Source organism: Salmo trutta, chromosome 31 (assembly GCF_901001165.1).
Source record: "Salmo trutta chromosome 31, fSalTru1.1, whole genome shotgun sequence".
In the NCBI taxonomy this organism is placed as follows: domain Eukaryota; kingdom Metazoa; phylum Chordata; class Actinopteri; order Salmoniformes; family Salmonidae; genus Salmo; species Salmo trutta.
Window position 1 is genome coordinate 8,122,688 of NC_042987.1, and position 18,771 is coordinate 8,141,458.

The following is an 18,771-nucleotide window of genomic DNA, read 5'->3' on the forward strand; positions in this document are numbered from 1 at the left end:
CTTTCTTGAGCAGGGGGACCTTATGGGCGCTGCAGGATTTCAGTCCTTCACGGCGTAGTGTGTTACCAATTGTTTTCTTGGTGACTATGGTCCCAGCTGCCTTGAGATCATTGACAAGATCCTCCCGTGTAGTTCTGGGCTGATTCCTCACCGTTCTCATGATCATTGCAACTCCACGAGGTGAGATCTTGCATGGAGCCCCAGGCTGAGGGAGATTGACAGTTCTTTTGTGTTTCTTCCATTTGCGAATAGTCGCACCAACTGTTGTCACCTTCTCACCAAGCTGCTTGGCGATGGTCTTGTAGCCCATTCCAGCCTTGTGTAGGTCTACAATCTTGTCCCTGACATCCTTGGAGAGCTCTTTGGTCTTGGCCATGGTGGAGAGTTTGGAATCTGGTTGATTGATTGCTTCTGTGGACAGGTGTCTTTATACAGGTAACAAACTGAGATTAGGAGCACTCCCTTTAAGAGTGTGCTCCTAATCTCAGCTCATTACCTGTATAAAAGACACCTGGGAGCCAGAAATCTTTCTGATTGAGAGGGGGTCAAATACTTATTTCCCTCATTAAAATGCAAATCAATTTGTAACATTTTTGACATGCGTTTTTCTGGATTTTTTGTTGTTGTTTTTCTGTCTCTCACTGGTGAAATAAACTTACCATTAAAATTATAGACTGATCATTTCTTTGTCAGTGGGCAAACGTACAAAATCAGCAGGGGATCAAATACTTTTTTCCATCACTGTATGTAAATGTGATGCTATTTTTAATACATTTGCAAAAATGTTTAAAAACCTGTTTTTGCTTCGTCATTATGGAGTATTGTGTGTAGATTGTTTTACGTTTGTAACGTAACAAAATGTGGAAAAAGTCAAGGGGTCAGAATATTTTCCGAATACATTGTACGCCCAGCTCCAGTATATTTATTTAGCTCTAGGTGACTGACACTAGTTCCTTGTGCTGAGCTTGATGTTGATGCCACTGCAGATGTTGATGGGACCGGACTCTGTAAATAGAACACATAGGCCAGTCACCTTAGCCTCTGCCTCTGCCTCTGCTCAACTTCTAAGATAAATCATGAAACATTACCCCAGCAGCCTATGCTTGCCTGTTTGCTCATCCAGGTACTGAGCACCACACCATTACCTAACTTTACAGTTGTTATGGTCACAAAAATACAAATAAATAGTTATTCAGAAGCTGATGATCTTTGAATGAGTGGTAGGCCCAGTGAGTAATGTTAGCTAGCTACCTGTTGACTCCCATTCTCAACTAGATCCACTTCGACAGGGGTGGTACTACGTCCTGAAATCACTATGAATTCTGAATATTGTGGTTTGCTTACATATTATATGTTAGAAACATATTAATATTCATAGGCGTATAAAGTGAAAGAGCAGTGGTGAAATGTCCCATTAAATAATGTGCAGCTTTTTTCCAAAGTACAATCAGCATCAGTACAAAAAGCTGATTTAACATAATTTGATTGTAGTATCATTTCGTTTTTTGAATTTTGAAGTAAATATACAATACCAGCCAAAAAATTTGGACACACCTACTCATTCAAGGGTTTTTCTTGATTTTTACTATTTTCTACATTGTAGAATAATAGTGAAGAAATAAAAACTATGAAATAACACAAATGGAATCATGCAGTAACCAAAAAAGTGTTAAACAAATCAAAATATATTTTAGATTTTATATTCTTCAAAGTAGCCACCCTTTGCCTTGATGACAGCTTTGTACACTCTTGGCATTCTCTCAACCAGCTTCATGAGGAAGTATTTTCCAACAGTCTTGAAGGAGTTCCAACATATGCTGAGCACTTGTTAGCTGCTTTTCCTTCACTCTGCGGTCCAACTCCTCCTAAACCATCTCAATTGGTTTGAGGTCGGGTGATTGTGGAGGCCAGGTCATCTGATGCAGCACTCCATCCCTCTCTTTGTGTCCCGACTTCCGCCGAAGTCGGCTCCTCTCCTTGTTTGAGGGGCGTTCGGAGGTCGACGTCACCGGCTTTCTAGCCATGGCTACTCCATCTTTCACTGGATCCAGCTCCAGGTGAATACGCCTGTTGAAAAACAAATTATAGTCCCACTAAGTGCAAACCAGATGGGAATGGCATACCGCTGCAGAATGCTCTGGTAGCCATGCTGGATAAGTGTGCCTTGAATTCTAAATAAATCACTGACAGTGTCACCACTGACCATCACCCCAGACCAAAGCACCCCAGACTCACCTCCTCCTCCATACTTCATGGTGGGAACCACACATGCGGAGATCATCCGTTCACCTACTATGCGTCTCACAAAGACACAGCGGTTGGAACCAAAAATCTCAAATTTGGACTCATCAGACCAAGGACAGATTTCCACCAGTCTAATGTCAATTGCTCGTGTTTCTTGGCCCAAGCAAGTCTCTTCTTCTTATTGGCGTCCTTTAGTAGTGGTTTCTTTGCAGCAATTCGACCATGAAGACCTGGTTCACGCAGTCACCTCTGAACAGTTGATGTTGAGATGTGTTTGTTACTTGAACTCTGTGAAGCATTTATTTGGGCTGCAATTTCTGAGGCTGTTAACTCTAATGAACTTATCCTCTGCAGCAGAGGTAACTCTGGGGCTTCCTTTTCAGTGGCGGCCCTTATGAGACCCAGTTTCATCACCAACGCTTGATGATTTTTGCGACTGCACTTGAAACTTTCCGTATTGAGTGATCTTCATGTCTTAAAGTAATGATGGGCTGTCGTTTCTCTGCTTTTTAAGCTGTTCTTGCCATAATATGGACTTGGTCTTTTACCAAATAGGGCTCTCTTCTGTATACTACCTCTACCTTCACAACACAACTGATTGGCTCAAACGCATTAAGAAGGAAAGAAATTCCACAAATTAACTTTTAACAAGGCACACCTCTTAATTGAAATGCATTCCAGGTGACTACCTCATGAAGCTGGTTGAGAGAATGCCAAGAGTGTGCAAAGCTTTCATAAAGGCAAAGGGTGGCTACTTTGAAGATTCTGAAATATAAAATATATTTTGATTTGTTTAACACCAGTTTGGTTACTACATGATTTCATGTGTTATTTCATAGTTTTGATGTCTTCATTATTATTCTACTGTAACGGTCGTCGTAATGGATGGACCAAGGCGCAGCGGGTTGAGTGCTCATATTTAACTTTTAATGTGAACACTTAATAAACAAAACAAGAAAACGGACAACAAACAGTCTTGCAGGCAACACACAGCTATGCAAAGAACAACCTCCCACAAATCCCATGACAAACACATTCCTATTTATAGGACCTTCAATCAGAGGCAACGATAGACAGCTGCCTCCAACTGAAGGCCCCAACCCCAATTACCTAAACATAGAAATAGAAATGACTAGACAGAACATAGAAATACACTAACATAGAACAATACATTAACCAAACCCCCCTCTACATACACACACACCCCGAACCATATAAAACAAATACCCCCTGCCACGTCCTGACCAAACTATAATAACAAATAACCCCTTTACTGGTCAGGACGTGACATCTACAACGTAGAAAATAAGAAAAATAAAGAAAAACCCTTGAATGACTAGGTGTCCAAACTTTTGACTGGTACTGTACATTTCCATATTTATGTGGTTAAATACGACTGCCATTTAAAGGGACGGTACACCAACATTTTATTTCAATTGTATTTTTATTGACAAAAAGTGATTAAGCCATTGATCCTGAGAGACAATGACAAAAAATATGGCTTTCTTTATTTACTTACCCCACAGCCAGCATTAGCATCACTTCTGGTGAGACAATGGGAGTGGGATTGCCTATGGCAGGATGCTACAAAAAGCATGCTAAAATCCTCAATGTTACTTCACACCTAATGTTATAGCAACCCAAATACCATAACAAGTTGCACATATAGAATATTGGAGCATATTATAGGAATTCTGGTATTTATGTAACATTTCCCTTACAATATTTATTTTTCTGAGAATACACACCAATACAGCACTATGTGTACATTCAGAGGGTAACTGATTTCTGTATTACAGTTCTAGCAAGTATTCATACCACTGACATACTTTTATAAGCTGCTTTGACTGCAACTAAGCATAAACAGTATTTTAGGTCATTTTTATTTCTTTCAAAGTCATACCTAGTTATAACCAGTTATAACCATAGGTGAGTACACTAGGAGCTCAATTGCTGCAGGTGATCTGGTCAAAATCACTGACAGAGGTCCCCCTCCACCCACTGAGGATATGTATAAATTAATATTATGTCTCCAGAGAAACCTGGATTCAAATAAAGATGTTTTTGTAGGTTTGCCCTAGAATAAATACTTTTCAGGGGAATTCACACCATTAGAGCTCTCTGTGTAGATTCAGAGTGTATCAAATCAAATCAAATGTTATTTGTCACATCCACATGGTTAGCATATGTTATTGCGAAATGTGTAGCGAAATGCTTGTGCTTTTAGTTCCGACAGTGCAGCAATATCTAACAAGTAATCTAACAATTCCACAGAAACTACCTAATACACACAAATCTAAGTAAAGGGATGGAATAAGAATATGTACATATAAATATTGATGGGCCATGACCGACCGGCATAGACAAGATACAATAGATGGTATAAAATACAGTATATATATCTGGGATGAGTAGTGCAAGATATGTAAACATCATTATTAAAGTGGCATTAATAAAGTGTCTAGTGATCCATTTGTTAGAGTGGCCAATGATTTAAAGTCTGTATGTAGGCAGCAGCCTCTCTGTGTTAGTGATGGCTGTCTGATGGCCTTGAGATAGAAGCCTTTTTTAGTCTCTCGGTCCCAGCTTTGATGCACAGATACTGACCTCGCCTTCTGGATGGTAGAGGGGTGAACAGGCAATGGCTCGGGTGGTTGTTGTCCTTGATGATCTTTTTGACATCCTGTGACATTGGGTGCTGTAGGTGTCCTGGAGGGCAGGTAGTTTGCCCCCGGTGATGCGTTGTGCGGACCGCACCAACCTCCTGAGAGCCCTGCGGTTGTGGGCGGTGCAGTTGCCGTACCGGGCGGTGATACAGCCCAACAGGATGCTGTCAATTGCGCATCTGTTGAAGTTTGTGAGGGTTTTAGGTGACAAGCCACATTTTTTCAGCCTCCTGAGGTTGAAGAGGCACTGTTGCGCATTCTTCACCACACTGTCTGTGTGGGTGGACCATTTCAGTTTGTCAGTGATGTGTACGCAGAGGAACTTGAAACTTTCCACCTTCTCTACTGCTGTCCCATCGATGTGGATAAGGGGGTGCTCCCTCTTCTGTTTCCACAATCATCTCCTTTGTTTTGTTGACGTTGAGTGAGAGGTTGTTCTCCTGACACCACACTCCGAGTGCCCTCACCTCCTCCCTGTAGGCTGTCTCGTCATTGTTGGTGATCAAGTCTACTACTGTTGTGTCGTCTGCAAAATTGTTGATCGAGTTGGAGGCGTGCATGGCCACGCAGTCATGGGTGAACAGGGAGTACAGGAGGGGGCTGAGCATGCACCCTTGTGGGGCCCCAGGGTTGAGGATCAGCAAAGTGGAGATGTTGTTTCCTATGTTCACCACCTGGGGGCGGCCTGTACAGGAAGTCCAGGACCCAATCGCACAGGGCGGGTTTGAGACCCAGGACCTCAAACAAATTGATGAGCTTGGAGGGTACTATGGTGTAGTCAATGAACAGCATTCTTACATAGGAATTCCTCTTTTCCAGATGGGATAGTGTGCAGTGTGATGGCGATTGCATTGTCTGAGGACCTATTGGGGCGGTATGCAAATTGCAGTGGATCTAGGGTGACAGGTAAGGTAGAGGTGATATGATCCTTGACTAGTCTCTCATAGCACTTCATGATGACAGAGGTGAGTGCTACGGGGCGATAGTCATTCAGCTCAGTTACCTTCTTGGGTACAAGAACTATGGTGGCCATCTGGAAGCATGTGGGGACAGCATACTGGGATAGGGAGAGATTGAATATGTCCGTAAACACCCCAGCCAGCTGGGCTAGGGATGCCGCCTGGGCCGGCAGCCTTGTGAGGGTTAACACGTTTAAATGTCTTACTCACGTCGGCCACACAGAAGGAGAGAGGAGGCCCGCACTCCTTGGTAGCGGGCCACGTCGGTGGCACTGTATTATCCTCAAAGCGGGCAAAGAAGGTGTTTAATTTGTCTGGATGCGTAATGTCGGTGTCTGTGACGTGGCTGGTTTTCTTTTTGTAGTCCGTGATTGCCTGTAGATCCTGCCACATGCGTCTCATGTCTGAGCCATTGAATTGCAACTCCTCTTTGTCCCTATACTGATGTTTCGCTTGTTTAATTTCCTTGTGGAGGGAATAACTACACTGTTTGTATTCTGCCATATTCCCAGTAATCTTTCCATGGTTAAATGCGGTGGTTGGCGCTTTCAGTTTTGTCCGAATGTCTATCCACGGTTTCTGGTTAGGGTAGATTTTAATAGTCACAGTGGGAACAACATCTCCTATGCACTTCCTTATGACCTCACTCACTGAATCAGCATATAAATCTATATTATTGTCTGAGGCTACCTAGAACATGTCCCAGTACGTGTGATCAAAACAATCTTGAAGCGTGGATTCCGATTGGTCAGACCAGCGTTGAATGGTTCTTGTCACGGGTACATCCTGTTTGAGTTTTTGCCTATAGGAGGGGAGAAGCAAAATGGATTCGTGGTCGGATTTGCCGAACGGAGGGCGGGGGAGGGCCTTGTATGCATCGCGGAAGTTAGAGTAGCAGTGATCCAGTGTTTTGCCAGCTCGGGTACTACAATTGACATGCTGATAGATTTTAGGTAGCCTTGTTCTCAAATTTGCTTTGTTAAAATCCCTGGCTACAATAAATGCAGCCTCCGGATATATGGTTTCCAGTTTGCATAGAGTCCAGTGGAGTTCCTTGAGGGCCGTTGTGGTGTCGGCTTGGGGGGGATATACGCCGCAGTGACAATAACCGACAAGAATTCTCTTGGGAGATAATACGGATGGCATTTGATTGTGAGGAATTCTAGGTCCAGTGAACAGAAGAACTTGAGCTCCTGTATGTTGTTACAATTACACCATGAGTCGTTAATCATGGAACATACACCCCCCGCCCTTCTTCTTCCCTGAGAGATGTTTATTCCTGTCGGCGCGACGCACAAAGAATCCCGGTGGTTGTAACGACTCCGACAGCATGTCCCCAGAGAGCCATGTTTCCGTGAAACAGAGTATGTTACAATCCACATGTCTCTGGAAAGCAACCCTAGCCCTAATTTTGTCTTCCTTGTTATCTAGAGAATGGACATTAGCGAGTAAAATACTTGGAAGCGGTGGGTGGTCCGTCTACCTCTCCTGCGGCGACGTTGTTTTGGGTCATTCTCTGGAAACAGTTTGAATGCCTTGGCTGGTTTGAACAAAGGATCCCCTTTGGGAAAGTCGTAGTGCTGGTAAGTTGGCGTCGCTCTGATATCCAATAGTTCTTCCCGGCTGTATGTAATAACACTTAAGATTTTCTGGGCTAACAATGTAAGAAATAATGTATAAAAAAACAAAATACTGCATAGTTTCCTAAGGACTAGAAGCGAGGCGACCCTCTATGTTGGCACCAGAGAGAGAGTTGTACAATCAGAGTTCTGTATTGCAGTTCTATCAAGTATTTATACCAGTGGCAGACTTTGTATACCATTGTCAGATTTGTATAAGCACAAAAATAAGGTAATTTTGGTTTTGTACACAGTCCTATGATACGTTGTATAGAAAAGTACAATCTTAGACAAGTATATGGGGAGTTATATCTCTGTAGGTGATCAGTCTATCTGGTCAAAATCACTAATACAGATCCCACTCCACCCTCTGGTGGTATAGATAACTTGTTATTATGTCTCCAGAGAAACCTAGATTAAAATAAAGGTCCTATCTATCAAATTACTATAGGCAGAATTAGGTGTTTTTGGATGAGGTCAAAATGCCCCCGAAGGACTTGATTTTAAAAAAAGTTAATTTTGAAACAGAAACACTAAACCATGATTTAGTTAAAGGTCCAATGCAGACGTTTGTATCGCAATATCAAATAATTTCTGGGTAACAATTAAGTACCCTACTGTTGTTGTTTTCAATTAAAATAAAATAAAATAAAAATATAATAATTGCTTCTTAGCAAAGAGCAATTTCTCAAGCAAAAATGTTGATAGGACTGTCTGGGAGTGATCTGAGTTGTGAGGGGAAAACTGAAAACCAGCTGTTATTGGCAGAGAGGTTTGGAACTCTCTTTCCTATTTGTCTATTAACTAATTTACCACCTGGTGATGTCACCAGGCAGGCCAAAATTCCATCCCACCAAAACAGGCTGAAATTTCAGGCAGTCTTTTCAAACAGCTCTTTCACTAAAATGGCATAATAATTTTTTTTTCTCACAATTTCACAGTTTTATTTCAACCTCATAGTGTGGAAATATATATAAAACATAGGACAATCATGTTTTTGACTGCACAGGGCCTTTAAGAACAAACACTGAATACTGAAGTGAAACTGTGAGATCTTGTTGTGATTAAACTAATAGCGGTCTAAAGACCACAACCATAAGGTGATGATTTGAGTTGAAGTGCAGGGCTGGAGCAAAAGCCTATACATATTGCGGCCCTCAAGGACACATTGATCATCATGAAAAAGACTGCTTCTAATACAAAGGCAATGTTCCAGCTGATAATGGCATCACCTCTAACAAGCAATGATTCACCACCTACATCTCCTTGGCAACAGTGGAATCATATTGGGTGCATCTCAATTAGATCATTTTGGCCTTCTTTCCTTCATTCGCGATGATCTGAAAACACATGATAGATTAAGATAATTAGGTGGATTCCTACTGTGAATTTGTTTTCACCAATCTAGGTCTTTCACATCAGTGCATCTGAAGGTAAAGAAATGAGAGGAGGCCACTGTAGACATGTGAGATGCAGTTATTTTCACAGATGGCTTCCTCTCTTGCAAAGACTAGTTTCGAGCGCCATCTAGGGGTGATAAAAATGGTTGCTTGAAAGTCCCCTCTACTGTATGTCAAGATTAAGATTAACAATATGTAAAGATATAACAGAGATGAATAGATCTTAATGGTTTATTAGAATAAGAAAGAATATATTGACAGGGGTCTCCATATTGACTGAGTGCTTTATACTCTCACATGAAGTGTTTAGTGTGTGTCAGGGTTGGGCTCAATTCGAGTTGACGGCAGTCAATTCAGGAAGTGATTTGAATTTACAGTGGCAATCCAGTCTCCTTTTCACCTCAGTTAACATCGGATTTACTTAACAAAAGTCACATCTAAATAGGTGGTCCAGTCATGACATAGCACAAGTGTGCCTTTCCTGTTTTGTTCTCTATTGCTCCTCTATTGTTCCTCAAGCAAGAGGGGAGGCCGATGACATCACAGATTCCCATCAGACCAACTCTTTGAACGCCCTACTCCTTGAAGTTTGCAGTATTTTTTTTTTACCCTTTAGTGTGTGTAGTTCACTGTATTTATACTTGGGATATATCGCTTTTCAAAAGTAAAAGTTTATAAAAGTCACTGGAGGACATCTTTAACATTCAGAAATGGAAAACCTTTTGAAAGAAATAGCTTCTACTTTTCATTTTATTGAGAAGTCATTGAAAATGAATGCCCATTTTTCGATTATTGAATTGTAATTTTAGTTTACTTCCTGAATTGTCTGCCTTTAATTCGAAGTGTGTGTGTGTGTGTGTGTGTGTGTGTGTGTGTGTGTGTGTGTGTGTGCACAGCCGTAAGTCACAAGTCAACTGGATACCTTTTTTAATTCAGCTCAACAGGACAAGCCTGCGATTCTACTCTTTAGAAAGAAAACAGCTAGCCTCAGCATTTAGTCAAAGGTAAATACTGTACTTAGTGTATTTACAGATCATTCACAACATAGTCAACAAAAACTCACACGTCAAAGAGAAAGGCCCATGTCAAGTAAGAAAACAAGAATCATTAAAACCAAATGGGTAAGATACATTCAAATCAATTATTTACAAGGATATGCATTAGATACAGTACAACTCCTTTTCAAATAAGAAAAATAAAAGTTGTGCTTTTCCATGATGTATTATTACTGCACAGTTTTATGAGCAAATTAGTATATATATTCATTCAGGAAGTAGCCTTTGACTTGAAGGTTCCACAGTATGGCTGTTTGTTGGTGTGGGCGAAAACAATCAATACAATGCTAGCACATTTCAGTAACAACTGAACCAAATTCTGTACTATGTTCATAAGTGGTTTATAAACAGATGTTCAGTGTTTCTAGCATTTGAAATGGATATGCCTAAAATGCACAAGAGCAGCAAAGGCAAAAGAGTTATGAAAGAAAACAAACATTCAGTAGGCTACCTGAAGGCGACATTGTGAAGTTCCTCATCATTGCACACAGGAAGTAAGACTGTACACATTTGAACAAATTATACAACATCACAGTATCAAATATATAAGGTATAAAATGAATTGACATGGTTTTTATGGCACTTGAAAACGTTTCCTTTTTGTTTCAGTGGTCACGTGATATGTCACCCAAAAGTACAGTTCAGAATATTGGCACACATTGTATTGACACAGAGGGAGAAAAGACATCGGCATGGTGTTTATGAGTGTGTTTGTTACTGTGGCTGCATCTCAGATAACACCATATTTCCCATTCAGTGCAATACATTTGACCACTATATGGACAATAGGGTGTGATTTGAGTCATGACCTGTCTGAGTGCTGTCATCATTGTGCTCCTCCAATGGTAACACAGACATCTGGGGTTGAGTCACAAGTGTCTTTATATACAAGTCATTGCTGCTCAGGTTCACAACAGAACTGATCAAAACGTTTTTCTGAATGTGACTGGAGCTGTGTCTCTGACGACTTGAGAATGGCAGATCCGATCTTCTTTCTTGTCTCCACGTTGCCTCTCTCTTTCTCACTCTGCCTTTCTGTTTGTCTCTACCCTCCTGTCTTTCTACTTATCTCTCTGTCTTTCTATCTATCCCTCTCCCCATGTCCGCTTAACGTAATGGCAAGTCTTTTATTACACACTTTGATGGGTAGAATATATGGTGCCATTTGAGTTCTATGAAAATAACCATGAACATTGATGAGTAAGCGGCAGGACAGTTGTTTAATCACAACAACAGTGACTGTCACACACATGCATAGTCAGTGCACCTCCGCATACAGACACAGGGCGCAGGATGCACACGCGCACACACACACACACACACACACACACACACACACACACACACACACACACACACACACACACACACACACACACACACACACACACACCAACCTAATTCTCTATGCCATTAAAGAAAAACATAGAGTGGAAGGGATGGGTGGATGGATGAAATGGCGTCATTAGAGAGAACGCCTGGTTGGCAGAAATACTGCTGACATTCCAGTCCGACTCTCCTCCTTTCTCAGTAAAAGTGGGTTATAGTCCCATGGTTCCAGTGAGACAGGTTACGAGCAGTACAGTATGGCCCCTCTCACCTCACACACACTGGGAATATATGGTCCCCTGACCAGGCTTATTAAAACTGAGCTGTAAATCTCTCTCTCTCTCTGTGTGTGTGTGTGTGTGTGTGTGTGTGTGTGTGTGTGTGTGTGTGTGTGTGTGTGTGTGTGTGTGTGTGTGTGTGTGTGTGTGTGTGTGTGTGTGTGTGTGTGTGTGTTGTGTCAGGAGGCTGCTGGAGGGCAGGCTATTAAATCTTCATTGCCGCTTCCTTTCGACACTCTTCATCAGGTATTCTCTTCAGTTCAGAGTCAGAATAACCTCAGTGTTTTCCTGCACACTGAGGCTGAACAGTGTCTGTTTCATTCACCTAAGATTCCTAAAAGTAATATCTTTCTAATTCATGTGTGAGTGCCACTCAGTCTGTACTGGAAGGTGGACAGAGTGCATTGTGTAGGAATGATGTCTCCTAGGTCTCGTCTTCTGGCACCTGAAAGTGGCCATGTTGTTTGGTTAGTCCTTTTTGGCCTGTTTGAAGCACAGGTAAGGCTGTCGGCAAGTGTCTGTCTCTGGGTCTCTATTGCATGTTGCTTCCTGCTTATGGTTCTCTCTCAGCATGTTTTCTTTGTAAGAATTCCCTGTCTAGCAAACTCTTCCGTCCTTCCTTCCCCTCTCTCTTTCCCTCTTTCAATCCCTCACTCTCGCTCTCCTTTCTCTCTTTCTCGCCTCCTCCCCTCTCTCTTTCCCTCTTTCTCACCTCTCTTTCAATTCCTATCTCTCGCTCTCCTTTCTCTCTTTCTCGCCTCCTCCCCTCTTTAAGCAGCTTGAGTGGATAGTCAGACACAGCAACAACCTCATTTTCTCTGGCTAATCACAGCCAAGCAGGATCTGAGTGACAGCAGTAGTAACCAGTCACAGAAAGAACAGCCTCAGGAGTCCACCAGTGAGATACAGAGATATCAGGAGGACTGAATGACAATGAGGGACAGAGACAGAGAGGCAGAGAGAGGGAGGGAGAGAAAAGGTAGAACAGAGAGAAGGAGAGAGATGTAGAAAGAGACTGATATGGTCTTAAGCAGTGACCGGGGTCCTTCCCTGCTTTTCACTCTCTTTTTCACTGCCCGTTGTGAGTCCTCTCATTGGAACTCTTCTTACTCAGCAGCTGGCTGAGATCCACCAGCTCCCCCAGCTCTCCTCTCCCCAGTTCCCCTCTCAGCTGAGCCCTGCCCGGCCCGGGGGTGTGGTGCTGGGCAACATACTGCTGGCCGTTGGGGGTCGGCATGGAGGATGGAGGTGCGGGGACCATGCCCTGGCTGCTGAGGATGTAGCCTTCCTGGGGAGGCCAACGGAGAGGCAGGGGCTCCCCAAACTCCATGTGGGCGCTGGGGGCTGATACCACCCTCCTCCTATTCGGGGAGTCCTGGGGGGTCATGGGGTACACGTACTCCCCTGCCGACTTGCGAAGTGCCGACTTTGGGGTCCCACTCCTCCCCTTCTCCCCCCAGGGCTTGCTGAGGCACACGTAGTGCTGGCGAGGCGTCTCCCCTTCTCTTCCTCGGTCCTCACCACCATGTCTCCCACCTCCTCCACCCTGGAAGAGTCTGGTGGTCAGGTAGACAGCAGTGGAGGGGTGTGGGGGGCAAGGGAGAGGGCAGGGGGATGCCAGCCCCATGGTGCTCCCTCCCAGGTAGGTCTGGCTGTTGTCCCACCCCCCTGATCCAGAATCGGAAAGCCTGAGCCCGCGTCTCTTCTGCTGGGGCGTGTGCTCTGGCGTGGGCAAGAACCCTGGGTCCAGCTCCCCTGACTTCACCCATCCATTGGGCATCACAAACAGGGTCTCCCCGCCCTGAGAACAAGGTCTATCTCCTCCTCCCTGACGGGTCACACTGAGGACCGATCCTCCCATCCCTCCTCCTGACGTCAACATCCCCCTCTCCCGGCGCTGAATGCTGGACTGGCTGGTGTTGCTAGCGTGGCGTCGGTTGCTGGGCTTGTGGGCCATGATCCAGCAGACGGCCAGGCCTGATAGCATCGCCCCGATGGTGAAGGCCGAGATTGCAGACGTCACCAGCAGGTTGAGGGAGACCAGACTCTCCGGCTCGACCAGCAGACTCTGCTGTATGACACCTGAAGGGGAGAGGGGAGATGAAAGGAATCATAAAGTTAATGGCGAGAGAGAAGATAAAATCCACTTAACGTTACAGCATGAACAGGTTCTCACTCGACAGTCCTTCACTCTCCTCTACTTTTTCGTTTCCATTCTCCTTTATGACCCTCTCCATGCTTTTGTTATTGTCACGTTTAGATCTAAACATGATTTGCCTGATCTCAAAGATGATATTGCTATATTTTATTATCCAAGAGCATAATCTTATTCTGTGTTACAGTAATCTATCATAACATTGTAAAATTGCAGAAGATAAGCATCTCCTTTTCCTTTTTGGTGCTTTCTCCAGCACACCCTTGGGGTTCTGCTGGCTGGGCTGAAAGCTGCACTTGTCATCAGTAAGAAGGAAAAACACTAAAACAGACTCCGCTCAAAATTTCCATTCTGTGTTCAGGAAGGATCTGGGCTGGTCAGTGAGTTTCTCCCTAAAATACATCATTTATTTTGGTAAATATTTCCACCGCTCTAATCACTCCCATCTGCACAGACACAGCAGATGTTTGCCAGGCCCTGGACCCATAGTTCTGGGTCTGGCTTCATGCTTTCACCTCTCTCTATGGAATAGGCTGACTGCAGTAAACTGGCCTATATCTGAGTTAGAAAGCAAAAGTTCTGGAACTAGAAGAGGTGAGGTTCTAGAGAGTGATATACAGTGCATTCTGAAAGTAAATCAGACCCTTTGCCTTTTCCACATTTTGTTACGCTACATACAGCCTTATTCTAAATTAAATTAAATTGTTGTAATGACCGTCCAAAGGAGTAGACCAAGGTGCGGTGTGGTGAGTGTTCATCTTTGTATTTATTTTAAATCAGAACACTACAAACAAAGTAATAAACAATGATAACGACCGTCACGTCTTGCAGGCTTAACAAGCAGTACAAAAATAAGATCCCACAACTACAGGTGGGGGAAAGGCTGCCTAAGTATGGTTCCTAATCAGAGACAATCATAGACAGCTGCTTCTGATTAGGAACCATACTCGGCTCAACACAAAGAAATAGACACCATAGAAAACCCACCCCACACCCTGACCTAACCACATAGAGAAACAAACCGTCTCTCTCAGGTCAGGGCGTGACAATTGTTTTTTCCCCCTCATCAATCTATACACAATACCCCATAATGACAAAGCAAAAATAGGTTTTTAGAAATGTTTGTAAATGTATTAAAAATAAAGAAATGTAATATAACATTTAAATAAGTATTCAGACCCTTTACTCAGTACTTTGTTGAAGCACCTTTGGCAGCGATTACAGCCTTGAGTCTTCGGTATGACGCTACAAGCCTGGCACACTTGTTTTTGGGGAGTTTCTCCCATTCTTCTCTGCAAATCCTCTCAAGCTCTGTCAAGTTGGATGGGGAGCGTTGCTGCATAGCCATTTTCAGGTCTCTCCAGAGATGTTAGATCGGGTTCAAATCCGGGCTCTGGCTGGGCCACTCAAGGACATTAAGAGACTTGTCCCGAATCTACTCCTGCGTTGTCTTGGCTGTGTGCTTAGGGTTGTTGTCCTGTTGTAAGGTGAACCGTCGCCCCAGTCTGAGGTCCTGATCACTCTAGAGCAGGTTTTCATCAAGGATCTCTCTGTACAGTCTGTTATATCTGGAGTATTTCTCCTGTCTTATCCGGTGTCCTGTGTGAATTTAAGTATTCTCTCTCTCTCTCTCTCACTCTCTCGCTCTCTCGCTCTCTCTCTCTCAGCCCTAGGACCATGCCTCAGGACTACCTGGCATGATGACTCCTTGTTGTCCACCTGGCCGTGCTGCTGCTCCAGTTTCAATTGTTCTACTTGTGGCGTCTGCAACCATTTCACTGTGATTACTATTATTTCACCATGCTGGTCATTTATGAACATTTGAACATCTTGGCCATGTTCTGTTATAATCTCCACCAGGTACAGCCAGAAGAGGACTGGCCACCCCTCATAGCCTGGTTCCTCTCTAGGTATCTCCCTAGGTTTTGGCCTTTCTAGGGAGTTTTTCCTAGCCACCGTGCTTCTACACCTGCATTGCTTGCTGTTTGGTGTTTTAGGCTGGGTTTTTGTACAGCACTTTGAGATATCAGCTGATGTAAGAAGTGCTATATCTCCTCTCCTCAGTTCCCCTCTCAGCTGAGCCCTGCCCGGAGGTGTAGTGCTGGGCCACATACTGCTAGCCGTTGGGGGTCGGCATGGAGGATGGAGGTGCGGGGACCACGCCCTGGCTGCTGAGGATGTAGCCTTCCTGGGGAGGCCAGCGGAGAGGTAGATGAACCGTCGCCCCAGTCTGAGGTCCTGATTGCTCTAGAGCAGGTTTTCATCAAGGATCTCTCTGTACTTTGCTTCATTCATCTTTGCCTTTGCCAGTCCCTGCCGCTGAAAAACATCCCCACAGCATGATACCGCCACCATCAAGCTTCACAGTAGGGATGGTGCCAGGTTTCCTCCAGACGTGATGCTTGGCATTCAGGCCAAAGAATTCAATCTTGGTTTCATCAGACCAGAGAATCTTGTTTCTCATGGTCAGAGTCCTTTAGGTGCCTTTTCGCAAACTCCACGCGGGCTGTCATGTGTCTTTTACTGAGGAGTGGCTTCCGTCTAGCCACTCTAACATAAAGGCCTTATTGGTGGAGTGCTGCAGAGATGGTTGTCCTTCTGGAAGGTTCTCCCATCTCCACAGAGGAACTCTGGAGCTCTGTCAGAGTGACCATCGGGTTCTTTGCTACCTCCCTGACCAAGACCCTTCTCACCCGATTGCTCAGTTTGGCCGGGCGGCCAGCTCTTGGAAGAGCCTTGGTGGTTCTAAACTTCTTCTATTTTTATTTATTTATTTATTTAACTAGGCAAGTCAGTTAAGAACAAATTCTTATTTACAATGACGGCTTACTATTTAAGAATGATGGAGGCCACTTCGTTCTTGGGGACCTTCAATGCTGAAGAATTGTTTTGGTACCCTTCCCCTGATCTGTGCCTCGACATAATCCTGTCTCAGAGCTCTATGGACAATTCCTTCGACCTCATGGCTTGGTTTTTGCTCTGACATGCATTGTCAACTGTGAGACCACCGGTGGACTCCAATCAAGTTGTAGAAACATCTAAAGGATGATCAACGGAAACAGGATGCACCTGAGCTCAATTTCGAGTCTCATAGCAAAGGGTATGAATACTTTTTATTTCTTAATACATTTGCAAAAATGTTGAAAAACCTGTTTTTGCTTTCTCATTATGGGGTATTATGTGTAGATTGATGAGAAAAACATTTTATTTATACATTTCTGAATAAGGCTGTAACGTAACAAAATGTGAAAAAAGGGAAGGGGTCTGAATACTTTCCAAAGGCACTGTATAACAGACGAGATTGCAATGTTCTGGTAGAGGAACTAATTCATTGCAGGTTATAGATCTATGATAGAGAGTTTAGATGATATTGTAATATTATGGACTTAGACTTTAGAACAGATTGCAGGTTATAGACTACAATACAATAGATGAGATTGTACTGTAGTGTTCTGGAATCAGAACACTCCCCAGATTATAGATTTGCGATAAAACAGATGATATTGTAGTGTATAATTTGAGTTGGAACAGATTGCAGGTCCTGGAACAGTTTGCTGATGAGAAAGAGACATCCTGATAGACACCAAGACAGATTTGAGATGTGCTTGTTAGGAGAAGACGTTATCTTATGCCCTGCCAGAATCTCAGCTTTGAGCACCACAAAGTTTTGCATACTGAGTTTTGTCCTCATTTTTCTTTTGTACATGTTTTCGTGGCAACTATTTGTCAAACTGTAGCAGACAGTCGTTGACAGCTGAGCACTCAGAATATGGCTTAGTCCTGTGGGATTGTGGGGTTGTGAACCAGAAGGCTTTACTTCACTGATCAAGACATTCACTCCTCTGTCAAACAATCAACATGCATTTATTGAAGCCAGCAACCAATTAAAAGCAGTCATACTGGGAGGCTTCTGAAGGACACTGATCTGAGGAGCGGGAAATCAAAGCCCTGACATTTCACACTAGCTAATCACCTTGCTGACAGACTACAAATGACAGTCTTCTTCCGTCACCACTGTAAATGCAAGTTCAATACACACATATACAGAAACATACAATATACAGTATATGAACTGCAGTATCATTGTGATGTTATGTATACTTGGGTTGTGATTGAGATTTTAACTGAGACCATGACAAATAAAAAGTATACTTTGTAATAACAAACACTTGAACTGCATTGATGTCGGTGTAGCAAATGCTTGTAAGGCATGATTGAGCCACTAGAGGGAGCATGCATTAAGTGAAATAAAGAACAGTTTCTACACACAGAGCTACAGGGCTAAAGACAAGGTACTTACCACCACAGTCTCCAAGATGGGAGAAGTTGCCATACTCAATGTCTTGCTGAAAAGGCAGTCTGCAATAGGACATGGATGCTAGATTACCCGATTACACAGCACATCAACATCAAAAGATAATAATAGATGAATACACAACTAACTGATTCATCTGATCCTAGATCGGTGTCTATACGGGCAGCTGTCTCACCGTGTGCCTGGTCTGAGGAAGGAGCAGGTGCTGCCTCTGGTCCAGCCACAGTAGGGATCTCTGGAAGTCAGACAGCTCCTAAATACACACACACATGGAGATCTGATCAGCCTGATGGAGATGGTGTGTGTGTGTGTGTGTGTTAGATTAGGGTAAGGGTTAACTGGGATGTAGAAATAAAGCTAGGGTTAGGGTTAGGGTGGTTGTTGAGGCTAGAGTTGAACCGGGATGTGGACATGGGGTTAAGGTTAGGGTTATGGCTAGGATTAGGTTGATTCAGGGTGTGGACATTAAGCTAGGGTTAGGGTTATTTATGGCTAGGGTTAGGGTTGATCCGGGTTGTGAACATCAAGCTAGGGTTAGGGTAGCCAAAGCCATAAATAAAACCCTGTGTGTGAGTGTTTGTGAATGTGTGTGTGTGTGTGTGTTACTCACTTCATGCAGCGTGAGTGTAGGTGGCAGCGTGCTGTGGGCAGTCTGACCAGACAGGAAGGGAAGGTCAGCAGTAGAGTGTGACTGGGACGATCCAAGGACAGAGACAACAACTGTCTGGCCTGGACAGAGTCCTCTCCACAC

General features: G+C 43.7%; 1 protein-coding gene across 3 annotated transcripts in view; it reads right to left on the minus strand.

Annotated features, from left to right (window-relative positions):
* Nucleotides 1-12,261: 12,261 nt before the first annotated feature.
* LOC115169428 (semaphorin-6B-like) overlaps nucleotides 12,262-18,771 on the minus strand; it is a 72,002-nt gene continuing 65,492 nt past the window's right edge. For all 3 annotated transcript variants that reach the window (XM_029725018.1, XM_029725017.1, XM_029725019.1), the window contains exons 14-17: nucleotides 18,631-18,771; nucleotides 18,196-18,273; nucleotides 18,006-18,064; nucleotides 12,262-13,632 (exon numbers count right to left, since the gene is read on the minus strand). In XM_029725018.1, coding sequence (XP_029580878.1) covers nucleotides 12,620-13,632; nucleotides 18,006-18,064; nucleotides 18,196-18,273; nucleotides 18,631-18,771 — 1,291 coding nt within the window. In that variant the 3' untranslated portion in view covers nucleotides 12,262-12,619. The remainder of the gene's footprint in view (nucleotides 13,633-18,005; nucleotides 18,065-18,195; nucleotides 18,274-18,630) is intronic.